Source organism: Pinus tabuliformis, chromosome Q (assembly GCF_031772625.1).
Source record: "Pinus tabuliformis cultivar Carrire ecotype Pingquan chromosome Q, CPIR1, whole genome shotgun sequence".
In the NCBI taxonomy this organism is placed as follows: domain Eukaryota; kingdom Viridiplantae; phylum Streptophyta; class Pinopsida; order Pinales; family Pinaceae; genus Pinus; species Pinus tabuliformis.
In genome coordinates, this window is record NC_142296.1 from 104779398 (window position 1) to 104807117 (window position 27720).

The 27720-nt window shown below is 36.8% G+C and overlaps 1 protein-coding gene across 13 annotated transcripts in view; it reads right to left on the reverse strand.

Moving 5' to 3' along the window:
* The window catches only part of LOC149218446 (NAC domain-containing protein 54-like), a 288196-nt gene that overhangs the window by 44778 nt on the left and 215698 nt on the right, over nucleotides 1–27720 (reverse strand). For 3 of the 13 annotated variants that reach the window (XM_089384039.1, XM_089384040.1, XM_089384041.1), the window contains 3 exons: nucleotides 27012–27611; nucleotides 26587–26653; nucleotides 26047–26427 (listed from right to left, as the gene is read on the reverse strand). In XM_089384039.1, coding sequence (XP_089240165.1) covers nucleotides 26075–26427; nucleotides 26587–26653; nucleotides 27012–27611 — 1020 coding nt within the window. In that variant the 3' untranslated portion in view covers nucleotides 26047–26074. The other 10 variants (XR_016249174.1, XR_016249172.1, XR_016249173.1 and 7 more) reach the window with 10 other exon arrangements.

Here is a 27720-nt window from a genome sequence, read left to right on the forward strand (position 1 = left end):
TTTCAAGAAAAACTGGACCCTTGGGCTTTGGTGGTTAAGTGAAAGTCAATTTTTTTAGGAAATTAGCTCAAAATTATTATTTTTGAGCTAATAAAAATGAGTTAGATGAGAAATTCTTGAAAATAAGTATTTTCGACGACAAAAATTAAAATTTGATCAAGCATCTATCAACAATCAAGATTATTTTAACATGGATCAAGCCAACTAGCCGTTATTTTTCCACTTCGAGGATTTATTTATAAATTAGTGGTCATTTGTATCTCAAGCCATGATGATGATTTTTCGCTAATGTAACCCTATAAAGCTATTGTCCCGTTGACAATATTTTGAATAATCACAATAAAGACTTTGGGGTACAATTCAGGGTGTCTCTAATCCATTGATTTGTGGTATGTGTTGGATACGAGTAGCTGGGATTCTTTTGGGGGTTTCTATAAATTTTGAATTTTTGCATATATTGGGGTTTTGGGTATTTGTAAATTCATTTGTGTAGGTGAGATCAAATGCAAATTGCTAGATTAGAGCTAGATCTAGGCCCTTGATGGTAAGATCTAGCCTCTACACATTTTTACAGGGCCAAAAACTAAAGACTTTGCTAGAAAATTGCAAACTTGAAGCAAATTGATTTTTTGGCGAGGGTTTTGAAATTTTTAGGGCCTTCAAGCCCGGCGTCCTCCGTCAACCTCATCGTCAGCCTTTTCTCCCTATGTCATCCTTTTCAACCTCTAAGAGTTTGCAGGTAATCCCTTAAGGGCCTCAGCCTCCCCTCTAGCCCTGGTCGTGGGCTTTGAAGCCCTTGTAAGGCTTGGTCGTAAGCCCTAAAGGCTTTAACCTCCCCTCTAAACCCAAAGGCAGCACCAAGGGCTTGTCATAGGCCTTCTAAGGCCTCTTCTTGCCTCAGCCTCCTCTCTAGCCTTTGTCGTGGGCTTTTTAGGCCTTTTAGGGCTTGGCCATAAGCCCTAAAGTCTTCATCCTCCATCCTTGAGCCTAGATGACAACCCTTTAGGGCTTGTCATGGGTCGTTTAGGCCTCTTAAGGCCTGGTCGCAACCCTTTTAGGGTCATTTCTTGGATATAGAGTAATTTACTTCTTGTTGTCCTAAATCTATCTTAACAGTGAAATATAAGTTACATAAGTGATTTTTATTGCTTCATGCTCTAATTAGTTCATTGTGGAGAAGATTTATGATATTGCAACCTAACATTTACTTGTCTAATTTTGTTAAATGGTTTAAGTTACTTTTGGCATTGAAATTTAATTGGCATTTGAATCTCTCTATGAGGTATATTGGCATCTAATTGTTGTGTTGGGCACCTAATTTGTCTATGAAACATTGCTAAGAAATCATTGGGTAATTGCTCTAAAGTAAACACATAATCTTGCTTGGCCATCATATCTTAAATATCTTAAGACGATTCGATAATTTTATTGTCTATATTAATCATTGGCATTTGTCTTGGAAAAATCTAAATCATTTTTCTAAATTGCATTCATTGATTAAGCATCTTGTGGAAGATAAGTTTCTTTATGGATTTGTTTAATAATGCCACTTGATAATTGGCACATTTTTGGTAATAAGATTGTCTTTCCATTTTTAAGTACTCTTGTCATTGAAAATCAATAATAACTTGAGTATTTCAACATTAAGCAATCTTAACCTAAGAATCACTCATCCACCTTGCATAAGCATTCTAAGTCTAGTTGCATCAACAACTTATCTCCAAGCATAAGCTTAGTTGATAGACATTTAGGGCCACCCTTTCTCACTTAGCTTGAGGGATTCAAATACCTTTCTAATGGTTAACACAGTGACCTTGCAATCATCAGAGCGACAGTCTCTGCAGTGCCGGAGGCATTGGGTGGTTGGAACATAGGGAGAGATATAATTAATCAAGCCTTTGCTTGCTTCTTGTTGGCTTCCATCATGTTTTATCTTTGTAGACAATTCTAGGCTCTGGAACTGTGCCAAAGCATCTAAGGGTTTTAATTGAATTGAATGACCATTCTATCAAACCATTAACACTTGTATAATCCAAAAACCACTGGGAATTTCAACGGGCTGATTTTCATTCATAACAACATAAAATCTTTGAATTGATTTTGAAAGTGGAAAAGGGAGAAGATATGTGACAATTAAACTTTCATATTGAATACTTAATCCACCAAATATAGTAGATGCGTGCAGTAGAATTCTACAGCCAAACAAATATATATTCAAGAGATGACAGAATGAAACAATTAAATGAGCAAAGGAACTAATTCAAACAAACTGTTCAATTAACTAATCTCCATAATTATGATAACTGTGCAATGGGCTATCGAGGAAGTTAATACTTAACCTTACCCTAACTCCTATGTTACCTTGATAATATGATGAAAAACAAAGATGAGTATACTAGAAAAACTCACATGAACACAAATGTTGTTAATACTGAAGTCAGAATCCTTTGATTATCTTCAAAAAATTCAGAAGAGTACAATAATGTATTTGGATTATCATAAGGGTTCAACCCTTCTTACTTCGAATTACAAAATATTTATAGAGTGTAATTCAAAAATATCTAATCTAGTACAGTCCTTTACAAAAATAAGGTCTTATCCAAAGTGATTTAGATATATCAAACTAATACAATATAAAAATGGACTTTCTTAAACTTATTTGCATATTCAACACTCTATTCGAGGGTGTTGTTTGTAATTGTTGCCTGAAAACCTATTTCTGCTTTTTGTGCTCCTTATTTCGTTGTAATGGCACTTGAAAATATGTATTCAGCGCATGTTTTCTTGTGCTTTTGCCCTGAAATGTTGCATTTAGTTTTATTCAATAAGCTCGAGTAACTTGTTCCATCTTTCATCATTTGGTTGAGAATTCAACCACTCTTTTGTATGCTTCATCCACCTCTATCTACCTTTCAAAAGTTGGCCTGGTAATAATTAAATGTTGAATTTCATGTTTGGATAAATAAATCATATTTTGGACCTCCTAGAAAAGCTTTACCACTTATAAGTCCCTTTACCTTGGCAAACTTTGACATGTCTGCTACTATGTCATGCAATTTATGTTGATAATCTTATAGTGGAGTCAATTGGCCACTAGAATCTCTTAAAGATGGAAGTCCTTTTTGCTGTAGAATGGCAAACCTTCTATGAAATTTCTTAATCTGAGTTTCTAAGTTTTGACATTTGTTTTCTAATTGTAACATTAAATTTATTTTAGTTAAAACTTTTCTGACTTCTAGGAATGTATCAGTCCTATCTTTAATTACTAAGTCTTCCAATTCATCTTTGGTATTTGAATTTAGTACTTTGATAATCTTTGTTGCCTCCCTTGGCTTATAATCCAAGTCTTCTTTGATTTCTAATATGGTTGTGTTTGCTCTTCTTACCAATTGTTCTTGTTCAAAGATAATCACAACAGACGCCCGAAGCTCTGAAATTGTTGAATTAATCTCAACCCAAATCTTTTCCTTTGCCTCAGATAATGTTTGTGTTGTGAGTGATTCATCTGCATATTTTTCAAGTTGTTTGGTTAGCTTGAAATTTTTTTGTATTTCAGCTATGTATGCATTATCTGACTTGATTTTGTTCTCTTCCATCATCTGTAGTGTTGCTTTCAACTTTTCTATCTCCACATTTCTAAGGGATAAATCTCCCATGGCCTTTGATAATCTTTTTGTGGCTTCCTCACTAGCTCTCTATCTATACTGTAGAGGTCCCTGCACTTGTCTGTTTTCCTTTTTCCTTTAATAGGCTTTCCATATCAACCTCCATTTTCTGTATTTGAATGTTCTACTCCACAATCATCTTCAACATGTTTTCTTTTTCTTTCTCTAGCTGCCCTACTTCTTTAGTTTGTGGATGCTCTGTTGTAGGTAATTTCAATTGCTTTCTGAGTGTTTGAATATTTGAATTTCTGCTCTTGATTATTTCTTCAATAGTGTTGACATCATTAGGATCCAATCCTAACTTTATTACCAGATCTTCCAGCGCTTTTATTTTGGTATCGTTGGCTAAGGAAGACATTCTTTCTAACTTGAGTTGTGAATGAATATTATTTATGGATGCTTGCAATGTAGACATCCCAGAGTTGAACTTGTTAGTGAGGAATAAATCATCTCACTTCCCATTTTGTGGAGATCAATCTGATCTTATTGGGTGTATCTGCTTGGTATCAAAAGAAAACGCAGAAGTCTTATAATAATCTGCACTTTTGGGCATAGGGACCTTTGGCTCGAGGAATGCTAATTGAAAATGCCCTTTGTCAGATTCTAATGCAGATTAGAGTCTGTGTTGAGTAGTGGATGATTGTTTCAAAAACTCAGAATAGGTGGAAGTTTTCAATGTCTCATTCTTTTTCTTCATCTCTCTAAAGCTGACAAAAATATTTTGATGTCCTGAAGAAGGTGAAGCAGGAGAATTGGGAGAATCAATGGTTGTTTCTTCAACTCCCTGCAAAGAAAATATAGGCTCTCTTGATAATATCACTGTAGTGGTTTCTTCTGAAGTTTTGGCCTCCGATGATTCTTCTTCAATATTCATTGATTTCCTTCTTTTGTAAACTTTGAATCCTACTGTATTAACCCCTGAGCCTATAGGAGACATGCTTTCTCTTGGCCATTTAAGTTATTTTTCCTTTAGCCTTGCAGTTTCCAATGCGGTCTAGCTGAAAATTTGTTCTTCGACCTCTTGTAATGTATTCTCCTCCCATTTTTCTTGATTCACATACTACTTAATCTTTGATTTTGCTATATGAACATATAGTGTTGATATCTATTCAGATCTTATCGCTGAAATCACTCCCAGGGGGTCATAAGGCCAACTGAAGTTGGGTCTGAATTTCATTTGTTTAAACAAATTGTCTACTTCCTTCTCTCCAACTCTGGTATTAACAATAAAAGGACCAATTTGTGCCTTTAACTTGAACTGAGCTTTTTGTTTCCTTGACACAATGGATTTCATCCATATTCAACCTCTGCCTAATGAATTTAAAGCTAATATTCTCATAAGAAGGAAAATTTATTGTTTATAATTAAGAAGTTCACAGCCATAGACTCTAATTTCTGCAAAATTCTGATAGAGATACCAATCTCCACCCTTTGATTGTTCATTGAGATGTAACATTCTTTTGATTTCTGTGGAGACAATAGGAACTGCATCACTGCTCAAAAGACATAATGCCATACATAAACTGATTAACGAAATCACTAAAAGAGTATTCCTCTGTGTTTTTCCTAACTAGAGAGGTCTAGTGGATGACTCATTTCGGTCTATACAATGATTCCAACTTTTTTAATGGAAATTTAAACCTCTCACTGATGAATCCAGAATACACTGAAGTTTGAAAGATCCTTCAACACTGAATTTTAGGAATTGGTCATGGATAACATTTGATAAAAACTGACTAAAATTAAAAAGAACTGAGGGTTTCTTTCCAGATGAAAATATTGACAGAAATCCAAGGATGACTTCATCTACCCACTGATCAGTTTGATACCCTAAAAAAAGAAACCATAGAAATAACTTGGTTAGACATCTCTGGAAAAATTGCAAAATATTATGGTGGATTAGTTCTAGGAAATTCTGAATTTTCACATAGAAAAGACTCAAAAATGTGGGCTCGCTGTTGAAAGGTAAGCTTCTAGTAAATTTCCATGAGGGAATCAATTAAAAAAGGATGAAGGGACCTTGGGGATTGATCTGCAAAGCTTGACAAATGGATTCAGAGGTTATTGAGAACAAGATTTAATTGTTTTTGGCCACTATGGCTCTTTGGCTGGGTAAATAGCGACTCTTGCACCAAGTGATGAATTCAGGAAAATGATGGATTTGGGGAAAACAAAATTGAGGCAACATTGACTCCCAGAAGAAAAATTCATCACTGGCATCCTAAATTTTTTTATATGCCCAATTATGGAGTTCATAAAGATCGAATTCACATTGGGTTTCAATGATTTTGAACTGTGTATCGATCAAAGGAAGTTCATCTAAGTTAATAACAAGGGGTGGAATCGGACTCTCTACAACTATTTTGGATTTTCCTTTTTGACTAGCCATTTCGAGAAATTAATATTACAGAGGATAATTTAAGAAACTACCCAATCGAATTGACCATTGGTAACAATGAAGATCGCTGCAACTGGATGTTGTTTGGTATGTCAAAGCGCTTTGGGCAAGAGTAACAAAAGGATGAGTAATGGAGTAATAGCAAAAATTTAAATTTGGAATGGGTTTTCAACAGTTTAGTCTAAATTACCATTATTGGCACGCCCGCATTTACTAGTCGAGACTCGGAACATTGGCGGGAGCATTAAATAATTTAACGGATAAATCTGCTAAATTACCAGAAGGTTTAGCCATGGCTATTTTATCGAGAGCGTTAGCGGTGTGCTACATTAGCGGGAGTGTTGGCAGAGGCATTGGCAGCAGGTGGAAGTGGTTTGTGGGGGGTGGTAGGCAGTAAATAGTTTAGGATGGGGGGTCCTGCAATCACTGGTAGTGTGCCACGTAGAGATAAGCGGTAAAGTGAAAACAACTTTGCGGACCCCCCCCCCTTGTTATCTATCGAGAGTGCAGGGGGTTCCCGTAATCACGTGATAGCTAAGTCACCTGACACGGGGATTCAGGATTCGTAGGATTCAGGATTCGTGGTGTCAGATTCAGACACGTTGACCCCTCGGAACAGGACACGTAGACCCCTCGGAACAGGACAAGTAGGATTCATTATATATTATTTTATTAAAAAAAAATATATATATATATATTAAAAATTAGATATTTCTTACACATTTTAATTAACGATACAAATTTATTGATTTCAAACATAGATCTTCATCTATAGCATGCATAGTACATACAAAATTCAAATACATGTCAGTGGTACTGGTCACATAAATCATGATTCATAATTCATAACTGAAAGACAACTTACAACTACAAAATAGTAATATAAACACACTGACAACACATTTCTGTTTAAAGCAAAGTGATAAATATCTCGAGGAATTGAAATCTAATATTGGTGGAGAGTACAGCACTAATGAGATTGACTCATTTTGCAGAGAGCATGGTATCAAGTGGAAATTCACAATCTATGCCGGAGCATAATGTGATTGTGAAGGCATTAGGTCGATTTTGTTTATGTTTCTAATCAATGACCTGGGATAAAAGGATTCAAATTACCCCAGATTTTGCAATGCGGGGCAAGCCTCAATAGCATGTTATTTCACATAAAAGTTGTAAACCATACACACGCTGCAACTTTGTGCATATTTGCGCCCAGAAAAGATATGGAAACAAGAAAACCAAGTCCAATCAAAGAGAATGTGAAACATTCTATTGAAAATCTGGATGATACATGTAGAAAAGGAAAAATAGAAACCACCATTAATGACTTACAAATAAAACTGCTATCTTGTGATCCTATAGTTGAAAGATTCCTCAATCAAAACTTCTCGTTCAAATAACTTACTTGATTGACATCATCATGAACAAAACCTTAATAAGTACATCCTGAATATTTACTCAAATCTGATTTCCACTATACATTTAGGATTTCCAGTATACATCTAACCGTGTTACACTATATCTTGTTAGAAATAAAGGGAATGCAACCAACAAATATCTTCCAAAAGATGGTCCGGACAAACACAGGTCACTTTTCCGCCAAATGAATCATGTACACGCTGTCAAAAATCAGGACATGCTGGTGAATTTCATGACACGCTTGGGATTCGACGTGTCATGTTTTTTGGACACGTTTTTCAGGCGAATCTTGTCTGACACGTCGGATTCGAACACGTGGCCCCTATATAACGAATCCGGTTACTTAGCGTGATAGCTATTGATCTAGGCAAGTGAAATATTGGGCGTCGAAAAGTGCTCACCATTTAGCTCCTTTGGTGGCAATGACTTATTTACATAAAATAATAATTTAAATCAATCTTTCGCGCCGATACAAATTTTAAAGCGGCATTTGGACTTAATTTTTGAAAGAAACTATGCACTTAAAAAATCAAATGCATAGGGAAAATTAAGTTACAACATATCCCACAACCTACTCTAAAGACTGGTTCCAAAACAATTAAGAGGAAGGTCTTACTTAGAATAGACATATAACTAAAAGTATCCAAGATCCTTGCATCACACATAGGATTTAGGATTTGCATAACATATAGGTTAGTGAAGCATCTAAGCAGCAATTGTCCATTCGGTTACTTGGTCTCAAATTGATAAGAAGCGAGAAATTGACTCCATAAGGCACTGGTCTCAAATTTGAATTTAATCTAATCATTAAATCTTGCTTAAATTAACCAAGTAGCTAGGCCACTCAATTGTGCCTCTTGTACTCGTTGGTTGCCATCTTGTCTTTTATCTTCACATTTCCATAGGGACTATCCCTCATAGTCTGTTGTCGAGAGACAAACAGAACGGAGTGGGCGGGGATCAAAGTGACAACCCCCAACCTAAGTCATTGTCATAATGTGTGTACAATCTGAGCGACAACGTTTTCTGGCACCGTTGTCGGGGACCAATTTATTGGGCCTTGGCGTTACAACATTTATGATCACCCTTCTTAAATCCTCTAATCAGTTCATCTTTCCATTGTTTCATTTGAGCTGACAATGCCACAACATTTTTTGGCACCCTTATTTCATTATTCTTGATCTTTGCATCATCTAATCACTTTTTCTCTCACTGATCTTCTCATATTTTCTATCTACACCTTTAGCACTTGGACATTTTGGTCAGTTTCTTGTTTCGATGGCAACTCCACTTATTCATCCATTTTTCTCAAACAGGAAGCTCTCCTTGATATCCAATTACTTGATCCTTGACTAACTTTTCGGTCTTTTGCCTTTGGATCTTGGAGCTAGATTCATGTTCAAGTGGAGATTCATGTTCAAGTGGCAACTCCACTTCTTCCATTTCTTACAAGAATTTCTGCTAGAAGCTCGCTTCTTGTGGATCTCTTGATTTTCTTGAGCAAGAATCTCTCTCTCTAGCATCCATTTGGCCCCTCTTCCCCTCAAGCAGGTCATCGTGAGTGACTCATTTGCCCCTTGTCGCTTTAATGACATTCTTCATGATCTTGCGAGAGATGCCATTGATAATTTGCCTTCTTTCACAAGTAATAATGCAGTCACTGCTAAAGATCATCTTACAAAATTCGTTCTTCGTATGGTAAAGTTCGGTGGCTATGCATATGATGAACATGAGGATGTCAAGATGCGACTCTTTGTTCTTTCGTCAAAAGGCAATGCATTAAAATGGTTTTGGGAGTTCCCTAATGAAACCTTTGACTCTTTACAATCAATTTTTCAAGCCTTCGAAGATGAATATCGAAATCAAAGGGACTTGCCTTGTGCCTCTAGCGCTAAACAAAAGGATGAAAGTGGTCATGTGAAGGGCCCAAATATCATAGAAACGTACCAAGAGAATGTGCCATATTGCAGACCTTGTAATCATTCATGATGAATCCACTTGTGCAGTTGCAAGAAGAATCTGTGATAGTAGAAAACCAAGGACAAGTTGTTGAATTGGTATCTGTGATAGTGGAAAAGCAAGGACCAGTTGTTGAATTGGTATCGACAATGAAAAGGAAAAAGATAAGCAACTTATCAATGAGTTAACTCAAATTATGAAAACCATGGAATTAATCAAGAGAAATTGATAGCAGATCAAGCCAAGGATATGAAAGCCATGTACAGCAAATTAGAAAAGCGTGATGAGGAGCTACAAATCATTGTAGGAATTTACAAGGTAAATTCCTCAAATAGAACACCAAAGGACACCGCTCACGAACAGATCACAGAACAATACACCAGTGTTCTTGACATAGTTAAACCCTCAAAGAGGGAAACAGTCCACAACCTAAGCCAACGTGGCCACTTCGGGCAATTTATTAATAAAAGAAATAAAATTTACATAAGCTTCTCTCATGAACGGTCCCCTTACAAATGACCCTCCATGCTCTTTAAATAGAGATCATGGATCAAACGGGTGTTAAGCCACGGATCAAGTGTCGGTAATACCGAGGAGAGAATGAACCGTCGAATCACTTCATGCCTATAACATATCGTGACCACTGGATTGTAAGTTACAAAAGTACATAGTAAAGAAACACACGTTACCTAACTCTACACTAGACCAAGTTATACTTAACTATTTCCTATGTGTCGGTTAAGAACAACTTGGGATAGGATTGAAGGATGTACAAATATGACACAATAGGATAAGGAAGGAGGCATTAGAGCCTATCCCCCCTTAGTGACAACTTCCTGAACTCCAACCATAAATCGAAGTTTAGTAAACTTCGCCTTTGTGAGAGCCTTTGTAAAGATGTCTACAACTTGATCATCGGTCAAACAATATTGCACTTCAAGAACATGGTCATGAATGAGCTTTCTAATGAAGTGCATGTGTAGTTCAATGTGTTTGTTGTGCTAATGTTGGGATGGATCTTTGCATAATTGAATGGCACTTTGATTATCACACCAAAATGTAGTCGGATGCTGCTACTGAAAGCCAAACTTTGACAAGATCTGACGAAGCCGCAGGGCTTCCTTACTAGCTTCTACAGCGCCACGATACCCTACTTCTAATGAAGAAAGAGAAATGGCACATTATTTCTTGCAAGCCCATGTAATAGGTCAAGAACCAAGAGTGAAGACATAACTTGCAGTAGACTTCCGATCATCAGGGTCAACAGCCCAATCGGAATCAATGAAACCAACCAATAGAGGAGATGCTTCTGCACTGTAATGAATCCCAAATTGAATTATACCTCGAACATAACAAAGTATTCTTTTAGCTGCTTTCCAATGACTTTCATGTGGGATTTGCATAAACTCAGCAATAAGGCCAACAACAAAGGAAAGGTCGGGATGGGTATGGGTCAGATACAAAAGTTTTCCTACAAGCTGACAGTATAAGGTAGCATCAACTTCAGGGGAAGTACAAGTGACTGAAAGTTTGGCTCCACACTGCAAGGGAGAACGGGTTGGCTTACAGTCTTCCATCTGAAAGTGGCGTAGAAGATCACAGGCATACTTGGACTGGGAAAGGGAAATACCTTCCTTGGATTGCAAGACTTGAAGACCAAGAAAATAATGCAAGTGTCCTAAGTTTGTCATTTCAAATTGCTTTTTAAGGATGGACTTCACATGGTTTATAAAGTTGGGATCACTACTAGTAAGGATAAGATCATCAACATAAAGAACACGAATGATAAGAGACTTACCCATTTTCTTGGTGTAGACAATATTGTCAGAATGAAACCTAGAAAAGCCAGAATCTAAAGGAAAGCTATCCATTTTGGCATACCAAGCCTGAGGAGCTTGCTTGAGACCATAAAGGGATTTCTTAAGCCGACATACAAGGCTGGAGTCTGTTTGTATAAAGCCAAGAGGTTGTTCCATATAGATTTCTTCATGCAAGTTCCCATGCAAGAAGGCAGATTTAACATCCATCTGATGGAATTCCCATTTGAAAGAGGCAACAAGGGAAAGAACAAGGCAGATAGAGTTCATTTTGGCAACAGGGGAGAAGGCTTCAGTATAGTCAATGCCTTCAACTTGTGAAAAGCCCCTAGCAATAAGACGAGCTTTATGTTTATCAACTTTTCCTTCTATTCCAAACATGGTTTTGTAAACCCATTTACATCTAACAAGTTTTCTTTCCTTTGGAACAGGAACAAGATCCCATGTATCATTTGCCAATAATGAACGATATTCTTCATTCATAGCTGCATCCCAATCTGGATGGCCTGAAGCTTCTGCAAAGGTGTCAGGGTCATAATTCGCTAAAACTTGAGCCAGTAAAGAAAAGGCTCTATCGAACTAAGAACGTGTATGTCGTTGATCTGTAGGATCACCTGCAAGAGAACCTGCTGCATCTGGAGTAGAACAGACCCATTTTGGAAGCTGAGGAGCTAAAGGAGGATCCTGAAAAGGTTGGGAGGATTGTCATCCTCAATGTCATCATCTGAAAAAGAAATATTTTCAAAAGTAGAAGGGATGGGTAGAGGTGGCACATCTGTCGAACTAGGCTCGTAGGCCGATATATTCTCAGCAAACTTTACATCTCTTCTAATGATAACATTTTTGGATTTAGGTGAAAAAAGTCTATATCCTTTGACATCTTTAGAATATCCAACAAAAATACATTTTTCATTGATTCTAAGGCTTTATGTTTCTCATCGAGAATATGGGCCCATGCTTCACTTCCAAAAACGCGAAAGTGACTTACATCTGGTTTAATTAAGCGTGATATTCTTTAAAACCTTAGTAGGAGTGTGATTTACTATGTAATTTGCACAGTTAATTGCTTCTGCCCAAAAATTAAGACCAAGTCCTTTAGATTGAAGCATACAATTAGCCATTTCCTTTAAGGTGTGATTCTTCTTTTCAGCTACACCATTTTGTTGTGGAGTATATGGAACAATATGTTGCATTTGAATTCCATGCTCAGTGCGAAAGTTGATGAATTTGTTGTTAACATATTCTCCACCATTGTTAGATCTTAGCTTTAAGAATTCGATGTCCAAATTGTTTCTCAACAAAGGCCTTAAAGGCCAAGAACATGTTAAATACTTCACTTTTGAGTTTTAAAAAGTATACCCAAGTGCGTCTAGAGAAATCATTAATCAAAGTTAAGAAATACTTGTAGCCAAAGAATGAAACAACTGGAAGTGGACCACATAAATCACTATGCACAAGTTGTAAAGGGGTTGAGGCGTGCCAAGAGGCACGTTTTTTCAAAACTATCCCAATGATGTTTTCCGAGGACACATTCAGAACAAACACCATCTCTGCAAGATACCATAGGAAGACTTGTCACCATATTTTCTTTACATAGACTTTGAAGGGAGCGATAGTTTAAGTGACCAAATTGCTTATGCCAAAGTTTGTGCACTTCATCATTATGAGAAACAAATACTGAGGGAAGAGTTGATGACCCAAAGTTGTTAAACTTATACAACCTTGTAGAATCATCAACAATGCCAGTAGTTAAAATTTGTCTAGGATCTCTTAGGTCCTTAATTACAACATCATGGGGTGAAAATTCAACAATTTTACCTTCACCTGAATGAGTTATCTGATATACAGACTAGTCCAAACTTGGTTCTGTAAACCCATTTACATCCAACAAGTTTTCTTCCCTTTGGAAGAGGAACAAGATCCCATGTATCATTTGCCAATAATGAACGATATTCTTCATTCATAGTTGCATCCCAATCTGGATGGCCTGAAGCTTCTGCAAAGATGCCAGGATCATAATTCGTTGAAGCCTGAGCCAGTAATGAAGAGGCTTTATCAAACTGAGAACGTGTACGTCGTTGATCTGTAGGATCACCTGCAAGAGAATCTGTCGCATCCCGAGTAGCACGGAGCCATTTTGGAAGCTAATGAGTTGAAGGAGGATCATGAGAAAGTGGGGAGGATTGTCATCATCTGAAGAAGAAATACTTTCAGAAGTAGAAAGGCTAGAGATAGGTGGCACATCCGTCGAACTAGGCTTGTAGGCCGATATATTTTCAGCAAACTTTACATCTCTTCTAATGATAACATTTTTGGATTTAGGTGGAAGAAGTCTATATCCTTTGATATCTTCAAAATATCCAACAAAAATAAATTTTTCACTCTTAGGTTCTAAGGCTTTATGTCTCTCATCGAGAACATGGGCCCGTGCTTCACTTCCAAAAACACGAAAGTGACTTACATCTGGTTTAATTGAGCTCCATGCTTCTTCTGAAGTGATATTCTTTAAAACCTTAGTAGGAATGCGATTTACTATGTAATTTGCACAATTAATTACTTCTGCACAAAAATTAAGACTAAGTCCTTTAAATTGAAGCATACAATTAGCCATTTCCTTTAAGGTGTGATTCTTCCTTTCAGCTACACCATTTTTTTGTGGACTATAAGGAATAGTATGTTGCATTTGAATTCCATGCTCAGTGAAAAATCTAATGAATTTGTTGTTAACATATTCTCCGCCATTATCAGATCATAGCTTAAGAATTTGATGTTTAGATTGTTTCTCAACAAAGGCCTTAAAGGCCAAGAACATGATAAATACTTCACTTTTGAGTTTTAAGAAGTATACCCAAGTGCGTCTGGAGAAATCATCAATGAAAGTTAAGAAATACTTGTGGCCAAAGAATGAAACAATTGGAAGTGGACCACATAAATCACTATGCACAAGTTGTAAAGGGGTTGAGGCGTGCCAACAGGCACGTTTTTCAAAACTATCCCAATGATGTTTTCCGAGGACACATTCAGAACAAACACTATCTCTGTAAGATACCATAGGAAGACCTGTCACCATATTTTCTTTACATAGATTTTGAAGGGAACGATAGTTTAAGTGACCAAATCGCTCATGCCAAAGTTTGCTCATTTCATCATTATGAGAAACAAATACCGAGGGAAGAGTTGACAACCCAAAGTTGTTAAACTTATACAACCTTGTAGAATCCTCAACAATGCCAGTAGCTAAAATCTATCTAGGATCTTTTAGGTCCTTAATTAGAACATCATGAGGTGAAAATTCAACGATTTTACCTTCACCTAAATGAGTTATCTGATATACAGATAGAAAGTTGCAGGATAAGGTTGGAACACATAATACATCATTAAATTGACCATTGTCTAGATGAATAATTCCAATCCCTACAACTCTAAGAGATCTATCATCACCAACAAATATATATTTGGTGTTACAATCATTTAAAGAAGAAAACATGGTTTTGTTTTTGGCCATGTGATAAGAAGCTCCAGAATCAATCAGCCACTCATGAGAGTGAGAAGAAGAAGATACATTTAGTGCATAACCATACCGAGATGCTTGACAACCACATGAAGAAAGTGTTATTCCCGAAGATTAAGTTGAAGTTGAAAAGTGCTCCAAATGGATGTTATGCTTCTTCATTGTTGCTTCCAAGTGGTCATCTCAATTACAAAAGTTGCAATGTCTATCAGTCTTCATCCCTTTGTTTTATTTGCCTTATCATTTTGTTGAATTGATTTTTCATTTTGAGACTGAAAGTGCTTAGGACCCTTGGTTGGTTTAGGACCATTCCTTTTAGGATGCTGCTTCTTAGGATTCTTCGAACTTGGTTGTTGTTGGGCGGCTAAGGCTTTCTTAGAAGAGTTTCCAAGATTAAGAAGACCAGGATGTAAGAGTTTTTATGTTCTCTTATTCAAGAATCACAAAAAGCATCAAAAGAGGGGGACTTGTAGGCTTGTCCTTGAGAAATAAGGGTTTCTCTTGTATAATGGAAGGTGGAAACAAACACACAGTATGCTGGTCCTAACTTAGTAAAAATGGAATAGATAAGGCTACCATATTCTTTCTTAACCTTAACACCTTCCAAGAGAAGTCTAAGGGTCTTGAACTTGGATAAAAATCTTCAATGGAAGAAAAATTATTGGGGTCCAACGTAAGCAACTCATTTTCGAGTTGATGGGCTCTAATTTCATTTTTAAGTCCAAAAATTTTATTAAGCTATTTCATTGCTTCATCAGGGGTATCAAGTTTTGCGATATGGAATCTAAGGTCTGGAGTAATAGACATCCCTATCAACCCACGTGCTTGATCTTGCTTATTTTCACATTTGACTACCTTATCTTCATCTTCAAGTTTAGACTCTTGGCCTAAGGCTATTCTAGAAAGACCTTTACTTCTAAGTAAATCATCCATGTAGAACACCCATTGGAAGTAATTGATGTTGTTAAGAATAACTTGGCATGGACTTTCCATTTTAACAAAATTGTCGCTGTAGATGCTGAAACTAAGTGTTTCAATGGAAAGATCTCAAAAAATTAGGCTGATTCAAAAAAAATGGCTTCTGGATGAAGAAGTTATGGCTTTTTGAAGAAAATTTGTTGAAGACGCCGACGAAGCACATGAATGTGCGAAGTGAATGATAATGTTATATTTAAAAAAAAAATCCCCCCTCTTTCCAAACTTAATCTAATTAACTCACTTTTAAAAAAAAATTATGTGCCCCACTTTTATAAATAAGTGAAAGTCACTTTTGCAATGGTACTTCATGAACTACCCACTAAATTGTAACTTAAATAAGAGATAAAGAGGCTTTAGAATTATAAGTGACTCACTTTTTATAATGGGTGAAAACACTTATAAAGTAACTTTAAAACATAAGTTACATGTGTTTTTTGAAAAAGTACTCAACAAAAAGAAAGACTTGAACCCAAAACCTCTATTCTCATAAAGTATCTTTGGACCAAGTGAGATAGATTAAAAGGTTAGTAATTTTTGGAAAAGAGGAAAGGGTTTTTTTTAGTCACTGAAGCTTTGGAGAGCGTGCTTACTTGAAAAAACCATTTTTGATACAAAACAAAAAAACACACAACCCAACACGGACATGCAAAAAAAAACCAAACCTTATGGCTTAAGTTAGCTTTCATCGAAAACTAAATATTTTACTCAATGTTTCTGATTTTCTGAGATCACATTAAGGCGTGGCAAAAAAGAGCATACACATGAAAAAAATCATTCATTTTTGTTTCTGATTTGCCCATATCGCACAGAGTCACAGGGCAAAGAGCATACGGAGAAATGAAAGGTATAGATCGGTAATAAAAACAGAGAGCTAAATAAACCGAAATAAACAGAGAGATTAATAACTAACACTGCAAATAAAAACTGTATACCTCCAGATCTTAAAAATGACATAGCTAGGGCTACTGGAAACCTTTTCACGTAAAACGAAAGGGGTTACTCATTGGAACAGATACTCCTAACACAATAGAGCAGTCCTCTCGGCCTGAAAGCAGTCAGAAACAGTAGATCTAGGAAACGACAGTCGGATGTAATTGTATCGACTTCGGATTTGGATCACCAACGGATGCATCCCTCAAATAGCTCTGATACCATGTAGGAATTTACAGGGTAAGTTCCTCAGAAAGAACACCAAAGGACACAGCTCACAAATAGATCACAGATCAATACACCAGTATTCTTGACGTGGCTAAAACCCTCAAAGAGGGAAACAGTGCACGGCCTAAGCCAACGCAGCCACTTCAGGCAATTTATTAATAAAAGAAAGAAAATTTACATAAGCTTCTCTCATGAACAATCCCCTTACAAATGAACCTCCATGCTCTTTAAATAGAGATCATGGACCAATCGGGTGTTAAGCCACAGATCAAGTGTCGATAAAATCGAGAAGAGAATGAACTGTGAGATCACTTCATGTCTAGAACATATCGTGATCGTCAGATTGTAAGTTACAAAAGTAAATTGTAAAGAAACACACTTTACCTAACTCTAAACTAGACCAAGTTATACTTAACTATTTCCTATGTGTTAGAATATCCTAACAATCATGAAGTTCAATCACTTCCATCAAGTGGCCGCCATGCAAAATCATTTGATCACTATGGAAGGAAATCATCAAAAAAAATTAGTTATTTAAGTAATTTACGCAGTGCATTATATTAGATATCATTTTTGGGATTCAATCGTTAAAAGTCATTCACGTATATGAGAAGGAAATCATGAATCAAAAAATAAAAATTAGTTATATTCAAGCAAATCATAATAAAGTAATAAAGGACATGGAAATCGGTTATCAGAGCATGATGTTAGCTGTAGAAGAAAAACAAGACGAGGAGCTAAAGGTCATGAAAATTAATCACTCCAATCATATAGCCACCATCAAGGAAAAGTGTGCTCAAGATATGGAAGCTATGATGTCCAATATGCAAAATCATTTGATTGCCATAAAACCAGATAATGACAAAGTAATAAAAGATATGGAAATTGGTCAAATAAGTCTTCAGAATAAGTCGTTGACCATGGAGGAAAGCTATGCCAAAGAAATAAATGCTACGAAGGTTGAACACTCTAACCAGATGGACGTCGCCAGAATTAATATGACCACTCTTTAGAATAAGCTACAGATAATGGAAAAGACACAGGTACAGGAGCTTCAGCATAGATCAGATGATGAAAGAAACAAAGAACCTCCGACAAGTCATAAGCCTCCCAGTCCACCAGAGTGATTCTCATCTCATTGTTGGGAAGTCACTTGCCCCATTAAAGGGAGGTTAGCTAGAAGTGACAGGGTTGAAAAGGAAACTCAAAAAGATCAAGCTTATGTCTCTCCTTTGACATATTATTTTCAGAAAAAGATTGGGCTTACTTCAGATTCCTCAAATTTTTCATCCAAGCATTCTCAGGATCAAGACAAAAAATCTACATCAGTCTCATTATTATCATCGCAACTTGCCAAAAGCAAAAGTAGGAGGTTTGATGCATCTGATGGACGACAACAGCTCGATATTCAAATAAGACAGAGCCCTTCGATATGTAGGATCGGGTATGGCAGATCAGAGAAGCAACCCACAGACTTGCCGAAAAGTCAGCAAATGTTCAGTATGCACTATGTTGAAGACATTTGATGTCATGGGGTATCTTTTGTATAGTATCTCTAGCCCTGCTCCTTTTTCATTTATGTCATTAGCTAGTTTATTTCACGCATTTAAGTTATACATTTTTCAGTTTGTTAGATTAGATATTTTCTATTCCAACAGATTTATTATATATGCATGATGATTGTGATTATGAATGGATATCTATTTGATGGACTTATGTTTTCATGGATACAGGATTCTAGGATTCTCACACTACTTCATGGATGCAACGTGTCCTCATATGGAGCCAAATGTTGAACACATTTTTTCGAAGTTCCAAGAAACCAGTTGTACCATATGTTTTCAAAGGATCAAGATAATCAGCCATCAGTTTTTGAGTCATTGTAAACTCATTCTGCAAAATTTTTAATGTGAAAGATGCTAATAAGACCGTGTATTTATTTAAAACCTAGGTAAGCCTATTATTTTGGCGATGAATTTCATCCTAAGAGTTTTTTCATCTCACTAATTCATCTGTGTTTCTAAACACAGAGGACCGACAAAGTTTTTCCCTCCAACCTCACCCCAAAGCTAGGGTGGAATTTATCGTCAAAGTCTTAGGTGAGTCTTAGTGTTTTAGTCAAGTCTTCTATAAAGTGATTTGGGAATAATTTAAGCTAATTGGCTAAATTGTGTCGTAACAATGGGTGTGTACTTTGAGGGTATATAATGAACGAGTGTTCCCCCTTTGGGGGTTTGAAATGTAATTATCTGATGTAAAAAGTATTTTAGTGTATGGTCTCTCAAACTTAGACACCATGGATAAAATATTAAAGGGTGGAAAAAATATTTTATCCCTTCAAGTGTCAATTAATTAATTTTTCTAGCAAAAAATAAAATTAACCCTAAACCGGAAAATTCATTAATTAGAGTCATAAAATGAAATTCCTAAGGAAATTAAATTCTGCAAGTGGAAAAATTCGTGGGTCTTAAAGAAAGTAATATTTGGAGGTCCCCCACCAAGGGAATACTGGAAATTTCAAGAAAAATTGGACCCCTGGGCTTTGGTGGTTAAGTCAAAGTCAAGCTTTTGACGAAATTAGCTCAAAATAATTATTTTTGAGCTAATAAAAAATGGGTTAAATGAGAAATTCTAAAATTGCTCAAAAATAAGTATTTTCGACGGTAGAGATTAAAAATTTGATCAATGATCTATAATGGTCGAGAATATTTTGACATGGATCAAACCAACTAGCCATTATTTTTCCACTTGGAGGATTTATCTATAAATTAGAAATCATTTGTATCTCAAGCCATGATGATTTTTGTCTAATATAACTCTATAAAGCTACTATCCCATTGGGAACGTTTTGAATAATCATAATAAAGACTATGGGGTGCAGTTCATGGTGTCTTTGATCTATTGAATTGTCGTATGTGTTGGATACGGGCATTCCTATAGTGTGCTTTATAATTTTTATTGAATCGTTATTTCATTGTAGGTGATAGGAACATCCTATTGGTAAGTTGTGGGCTTATCTAAGGTGATCTGATTTATTGCATGTTCTAGCAGTTTATCTTTCAAAAAATATATAGTGTTTGCAGGTTCCCTAGCCTTTGGACTCCAAATTCACAAACTGTGGGCACAGGATGACTATCTTTGGAACCTAAATATTTTTATGGTTTTCTAACTTCGCTAAGGCTGTTGTTTGGCATTTATCTTTCAAAATAAATTTAGCCATTTATCAAAATTTTGCAAAAAAAAATATTCACAAATTTTTTTTAAGCATTGTACACGTATAATAGAAATTTTGTAAATAATATTATTTCCTAACCCTTGTTTGCAGTTGGGGTTTTTTTTTTGAGATTTTGTAAATTTTGAATTTTTGTATATATTGGGGTTTTGGGTATTGGTAAATTCATCTGTGCAGGTGAGATCAAAGGAAATTGTTGATTAGAGCTAGATCTAAGTCCTTAAGGGTCAAATCTAGCCTCTACAAATTTTTGTAAGGCCAACTACTAAAGAATTCGTAGGAAAATAACATATCTGAAGCAAATTGATTTTCTAGCGAGGGCTTTAAAATTTAGCAAGGCCTTGAGGCCCAGCGTCCTCCTCTAGCCTCAGCGTCAACCTTTTCCCCTATGTCATCGTTTTCAGCCTCTTAGAGGCTGGTCGTAAGCCCTTATGGGCCTCGGCCTCCTCTCTAGCCCTGGTCGTGGGCTTTTTAGGCCCTTTAGGGCCTGGCCATAGGCCCTAAAGGCTTCGGCCTCCCTCCTTGAGCCTAGACGCATCCCTTTAGAGCCCGTCATGGGCCGTTAAGGCCTTGATGCAACCCTTTTAGGGCTTCCTCCTCCCTTCGACCCTCCTTCGACCCTCCTTTTCGACCTCTTAGCCCTTCGCTCTCCCTCTCAACCTCCTTCCTCAGCCTTTCGTTACCTCATTTGGCCTCTTGGCCTCCTCTTTAGCCCCTGCATCAACCTCTTAGGCCTCTTTTCCTTAGCCGCTAGGCCTACTTAGCCTCTCTTGTGTGTGTCTTTTCCCTCTTCCTAACCCTCTCTTGCCTTCATTTCATCTCTAAAATTTTTGGGACTGAATATTGGTGGGTTTTGCAGGGGAAAATTGGAAAAAATCTTGTGTTTTTAGGTGGCCCATCCATTGGAAAAATTTAGGCAACTTGGGCAAGCAATCTTCAAGGCCTTGGGCCTAGGGTTTGATCTCTAAACCCTCATTTTCTCTCACTGTTTGCTACAGCTCTCCGAATACAATCATAACAGTGATAAAATTCAAATTTAAGTGCCCTAAAATCACATACAAATTGCCTAAATACATTAACAAATTCATGGTAAAAATTACTAGCCATTTCGTGAATTTGGAATTATTTTTTTAGCATAAATCTGGCTAATCTTTTGACCGAACATTTTTGCATAAAAGTCTGATCAGATCTGATATACTGAAGCTACTTCACAAAAGGTGTTTGTTAACTCAAAATTCCATATTGGCAAACCTGTTTTGATCTAGAATTTTTTCACATATTTTGGCACACGCACTCACATTGATAGCTCACTTTTTTCATACTTTTCTTATTGATGTCATAAGTGTTTTAAGGTCTGATTTAATTCTGAAAAATACATCATAACGAGGTTGGTTATCTCATATTTTCGTTTGGTAGGTCATTAGGTGTTTCACTGCTCATATTTGGTTCTTACATGTTTGTCATTTCCTGGACATAGAGTGTTAGTGTCAGCGTTTGCATATTGTCATCAGTGATAAAAACTCCTCTTTTCGTATTCATTTTAAAGGTCCCACTCAGAAAATTTTTATCATTCCACTAGGTCATGCAAAAAATTAGTCACTGATAGTAGTCCTAGTTCAAAAAACATCTCTTCTTTAAATGTGATTACTAGCTGGCATAGTTTCGTATCTTGTTGACTGTACATCATCCATAAAGTTAATTTTATCATGCCATGTGTATCAGTCATGAGGTCATCATGTCATCTTATTAGGTCTTTTAGGGTTTTTCAAGGTTTCATTAGGTCATTAGGGTTTCCAAGGTTCCCATAAAACTCCATTCCATTGCATAAGACCAGCAAGTAAAGGGTGATCAAATAACATCTCTTCACCATGTGAAGATGATTTGTAAAGAGAAATGCTTATTTCATCATGTAATTTTGAGTTCAAATGTAAGTTTTTATATTTTAATTATGTAATTTTATGTCTTACAAATGTAATAATTTCACCATCCCAAGCTGTTAACTCAGTGTTCCAAAGATGCCAGACCATCAAAAGATCAATTTGTCAAGGGAATAGTCAAGTGAAAGGGTAAAGTTTCAAAAGGTTAAGTGAATGCCAAAGGGAGTTGTCTTCCCAAGGGTGCCTAAATCATCATTTTCCACAAGCACTAAACCCTAATTTCCTCTCCCACTGAGCTAGGGTTGGCTATGGAATCAAAGACATCTGAGTAGAGGAGGCATAAGGGAGGTCATATCAGCAAATATGGGGTCATTTCAGCTCATAAACATCATGTCTCCATCATTTTTCAAGAAGTCATTCCAAGAGACAAATCATTTGCCACACATAGGGCCAATTTTTCTTCAAACTATGTTTCTGACCAAACAGAGGTAAATTTGATAAACGTGAGAGAGGTTATTGTCCATCATAGGCCAAGGATGAAAAACCTCCTTCACTTTTTACACCGGTGTCATGATTTTGGAGAAATGTCAAAAATACAGTTGTTACAAGAGGTACTCTGCATTTCTGGAGTGACCTAGGGAAAATCAATTTTTCTCCTAGCTGGAGTGTCCAAATAACTTTCTTGATGAGTCAAATGATAACTAGACAGAAAGAGCTTTCTAATGAGCTGTCATGAGCTCAATTTGGAGTTGAGGAAGACCTCAATAAGTTGTCCACAATAGCACACTTCATTTTTTCACCCTCATTCTACACTTTTTGACCAGTGTTGGGAGAATTGATTTTTGAGGGGCTATACTTGATCATTTTCAATGCTTGATAGGTCCATTGTGTAGCCAAGAGAGAGATCTTTCCAACGAGCTATCATGAGCTCAATTTGGACATTGGGAACCCCTTCAAAACTCATTTGGAAGATGGAGCTGCGCATTTGCTTCTGGTGCTATGCACTTCCTTCTGGCGCTACGCACTTGCCAAAGATAGGCCGCACTTCGTTGTGGCACTACTCACTTGCCCAGAAAAGTGAGAAACGTTTCTAGACTTGCCAAATTGCCTCCAAAGCTTCAGCAATGTTGTCTTCAACCTCTAACAAGTGAGTGACAGTTAAATATATCATTCTTCTTCCCCCTACAGTGATTCCTTATGGTACTTTATAAGTTTCATTAAAAATTTGGTGTTTTACTCATTTCAAACCCTAGTATCTCCCTCAAAATCACCATTGCACTCTCAAATCTCGAATTGCATTCCCCTACACTTTCATACCCTTCCCTCATTACAATTCCATCTCCCTAAGCCCTTTATCCCAATACCCTAAGCCCTAGGTGCTATAACTACCTAGGCTAACCCCCAACCTGTAAATAATTTCCCCATCCTAAATTTCATCATATTACTATTGCCTGTCCCCTCCCCCATTTCATAAATCCCTAGCACCATCTCCCTCAATTTCCCTTTCCCATTCCTTATTCCTAAAAACCACATTCCACCAACATCATACCTCCCTAAGATTTTGACATTAAGACACCATGGCAGAAGAAGAAAATAGACCATACAGTAAGGGCAAAGCTCAAGGCAACAAAGTCAAAGATTGAAGCCCTAACTCACCAAGAAAACAAAAAAAAACTTGATATACTTGTAGAGGCTTCACTCCAAGCCTAGCCACACCATCATTAGCCACTTCACCAGTTTTGAAGCATTTTGGCTCATTTTTGCAATTTTTGTCTTTCTGTGTGTTCATGGATAGTGTTATATCAGCAGCATGGACAAACGTGCAGTGCCCTAGGCGATGCACTTTTTTGGGGCACTTTTTGAGCAAATGGAGACCACCACTGGATGCCAAATGACAAATACATCTAAGAAAACCACTTTGACAACCTTAGTTTGCAGAACTAGCAGGTAGAAAGGGCAAAAAACAAGCAAAAAATCATGTTTCTGCCTCAATTTTGGCCTAGGTTCTGCACACAGAGCAGTCTTGGGAGAATGAAGTTTTGAGGGGTCAAATCACCTTCATTTTGCAAACTGGAGGCATATTAAGAAAGTAAACTTGAAGGGCTTTCCAACGAGCTATCCTGGGCTCAATTTGGACACCGAAAAGGCAGTCAAAATCAGCCTGCAAGATGGATGGCACACTTGAGACTGTGAGGGCACACTTGACAGAAAAATGGCGTACATGACCATTAGCTGATATTTTTGAATTTTCACTGTAATTTTGACTTTTATTTCAAAAAATGATGTTTTCACCTATGTAATTGAGGATGGTAAATGTAATAATGATGTGGATAAATTACCTAGGGGTAGATTCACCAGGTAAAGTTATCATCAAGTCAAATGAATCAGTTTCATTGTAATTAGGGAGGAGTCACTTGGACCTCCCTACACTCTAGGTATCAGTTCAGATTTTTGTGGATCTCTTCCTCAACTCAAGGATTCAACCCCTGAGGATGAGAGAAGGTTGTTTTGATGTCTATATCTTCCCTTTCTTCACTTTTTTCAAGGGTTGGATTCAGTTGGATGTTGTAGTATTGATCAAAGACACTATTGTATCAGAATTTGGCCAGTGTAATAGATGAGTTGCAGCGATTTCTTTGGGATACATGTGGTATGAATGTTTAGCATTGTTTCTTCTCTGTTATCATTTGTATGAAAGTTTTGTAAGTTCATAAACCATTTCATGTCTGTTATATGATAATTTTCAAGTTGATAGGCAGAATACATGTTTGCTCATGCTCTGTTTTGGAAAAATTATTATAATTTGTCCATTTTTTCTTCAGTTTAAGAAGAATACATCTCCTATGCTCTTCCTAACTCCTCATCAATCTTAAATCATCTCACCAAATCACCTTTTAAGTGTTAAGCGTTCTGCCTACCTTGCCCCTTTGAATGTTTGCAATCATATCTTATTTGCCCTGACCTAAACTCTTGGAGGCCAGCTTTTCATCTCAGCTATTTTGGTTGTATATGCATGTACCCCAGTTTATCTATTATAATAAAAGTTGAGATTGTTCCTGTTCACCTTGTTGTTATTTTGCGTATTCTATTGATTATATTTTTACATAGCAATGTTTTGTTAAATGCATGGTAATTTTATGGAGAAATTCTGGTTGAGTTAGATTTCTGAAAAATTAGTCAAATATCCCATTTGGGATATTACAGTTTAGCCAGAATCTAGGATGACTGTCAATGGGGCATCCATAGTGTGTTCACTGCATGTCTTGTAATGACAGGAAGTTTTGCTAAAATACAGCAGCGGGAAACTTCTAGTAAATCACCGAAGGCCCCATGATAGGAAGAAACAGAAGTTAAGAACTGGTGTGTCAAAAAGACAGGCTACTAGAAAAACAGCAAGAGAGCCTGTCCATGACGACCTCTTTCTAAGCTGAAATAAAACTGAAGAATTGTCTTTGTTGCTCAAAACTAAGACTGGTATATCAATATACTGTTTGGCAAAACATCCATGAGATTCATTCATAACCACCTCTCTTTTCTTTTTATCAACAAACGGAATGTTTTTGGGTTCTAGCTTCTTTCTGAATCTCAATCTAGATGAGACCGTTTATGATGCATAGAATCCAACACCTTCAATGGAGCATGCATTGATCAATGATCTAGCAGTAACATAACCATTAGTAGTTGCAACACGTACTAATCCAGAATTTGCAGCAATATTTGAATCCAGAATGCCCTTGGCAGGGTTCAAATTAGCATTGCACTCCATTGCAGAACCTGGGCATGAAGGAACACAGCTTAAAATCTTTGAGAGGCTTTTAGAGGGTTTGGGATCTTCAATATGCAATCCGACCACCATTGTTTCTGATGAGTTTAGTTCCAATTCCTGCATCTGTGGTCCATGCTCCAAAGAAGTTCCTGAATTATGTAGAACCTTTTCAGGTAGTGAGTCCTTACCTAAACATGCTGGTTGTGTTAGTATTCCTATAGCATTTTTAAATGCCAAGTTTTCACTTTTCTGAACGTGATCTATACTTGCTGGCTTATTGGAATCTAATAAATATCATTCAGACACAGTCTGATCACTTGTTTTAGGATTGGACATTTTATTTCCCATAGACATAGTTACCCTAGAATTCCCAGGGCTTGATGATGGTGTCAAGCCCAGAGACAGTGACTCGAAATCGTTCACACAATTATTTTCATCTTTCATAGTTGTCTGAAAGATATTATTGGCCACCTCAATTATCTCTGAAGGTTCCTCGTTTACAAATAACCCATAAGAAGACAAATATAGATGCAATGATGTTAAGTTATGACTAATAGCAATGCTTTTAACATCATCTACAGAATTATAAAAAAAAGCAGCAGAGTTTGCAGCATCTACAATTTGATCATGTTTCTGAAACAACAACCCTGCACCCAACAAATGTGACTTAAGTAGTTAAATTTTAGAATTTAATATTTTTTTTCCACTTGTAGTAGTATATTACAGCAATCATCAAAGAACACCATAAGCTTTGTCATTCTAATCAGATTTTTTTAGTGTTAAGAAAATCTTCCAAGTCTACATACCATCAATTTGACCAGCCATATACGTTGTCAAAGCTTCAGGCACAGAATCTTCATTTTCCCTGATATTCTGCATCCAAATTTACTTGGTGAGTGCAGCAAACTCCTATCCCTTTTGCTCCTCTTGTGCAACCAATGAACATCAAGACCTAATAAATTAATATACAGACGTGCAAACAAACCTATTGATACATGCCACAATTCACCAATTTAATGAGAAAACAATGGCAACAATTACTGCTGCCTCCAACTTCACTGCAAAGCTGCTGATCTTTCCCAGTCACAAGAATGTGGATGCGGCAAGTGCTAGGTATGTCAGATAGAAGATTATCACATGTTTGAAAGTCAGAAGCACCTATCTTCAGCTGTCTAAAACCTTTAACAAACAACTGTTCATTGTCATCATAATTTATTGAGTTTTTTCTCACCTCTGAGTCCCATTTCTTCCCAGCAAATCGATCAAAGTGCAGTTGCTCCATTTCTGGGCGACTGTCATCCCAATCATTTCGCATATTCTGTGAATGTCTTACAATTACATCTTTCTCATTTCTTTCTGAGGAATCTTCCATTTTGTGGAATTGCATGCAAACTCCTCTTGCAGCTGTACCCTCAAACGAAAATCCTTGCTTATGACTCTGCAGAACTGGACTACGAGAGCATAACTGGATTCCGGTTTCCTCGCGATCAAATGAGGGATAAGGAACCTCCCATAAACAAGAATCATGATTCTCCAGTTCCCCTATGGAAGGTATTAGATTCTTGACTTTTATATAACCTCCATTCAAAATATCAGCACAGGTATCTCCAAGAGAAGTATGATATGCTTTAGAATTAGTATAGTCCTGTGAAGCCACAGATAACATTTCCTCTAGCATCCTTTCTTCTTCAAAATATGCATCCAAATGTCCATTTGGAACTCCGTACTGAGGAAAGCTTATATTAACTGGAATATATTGGAGCTCACTTTCGACAGATGGAGGACATGCAGATTCACATTGTATTCTTGGAGTGTCTGGCATAGCATCAACCTGAAAAATATCAAGATAGTTCACACAAGCTGTAACATAAAAAGAGTTCAGAACTTATTCAACATGGTATAACTAATAGACAGAGTAAGACAGGAAAGTAACAGGTAAC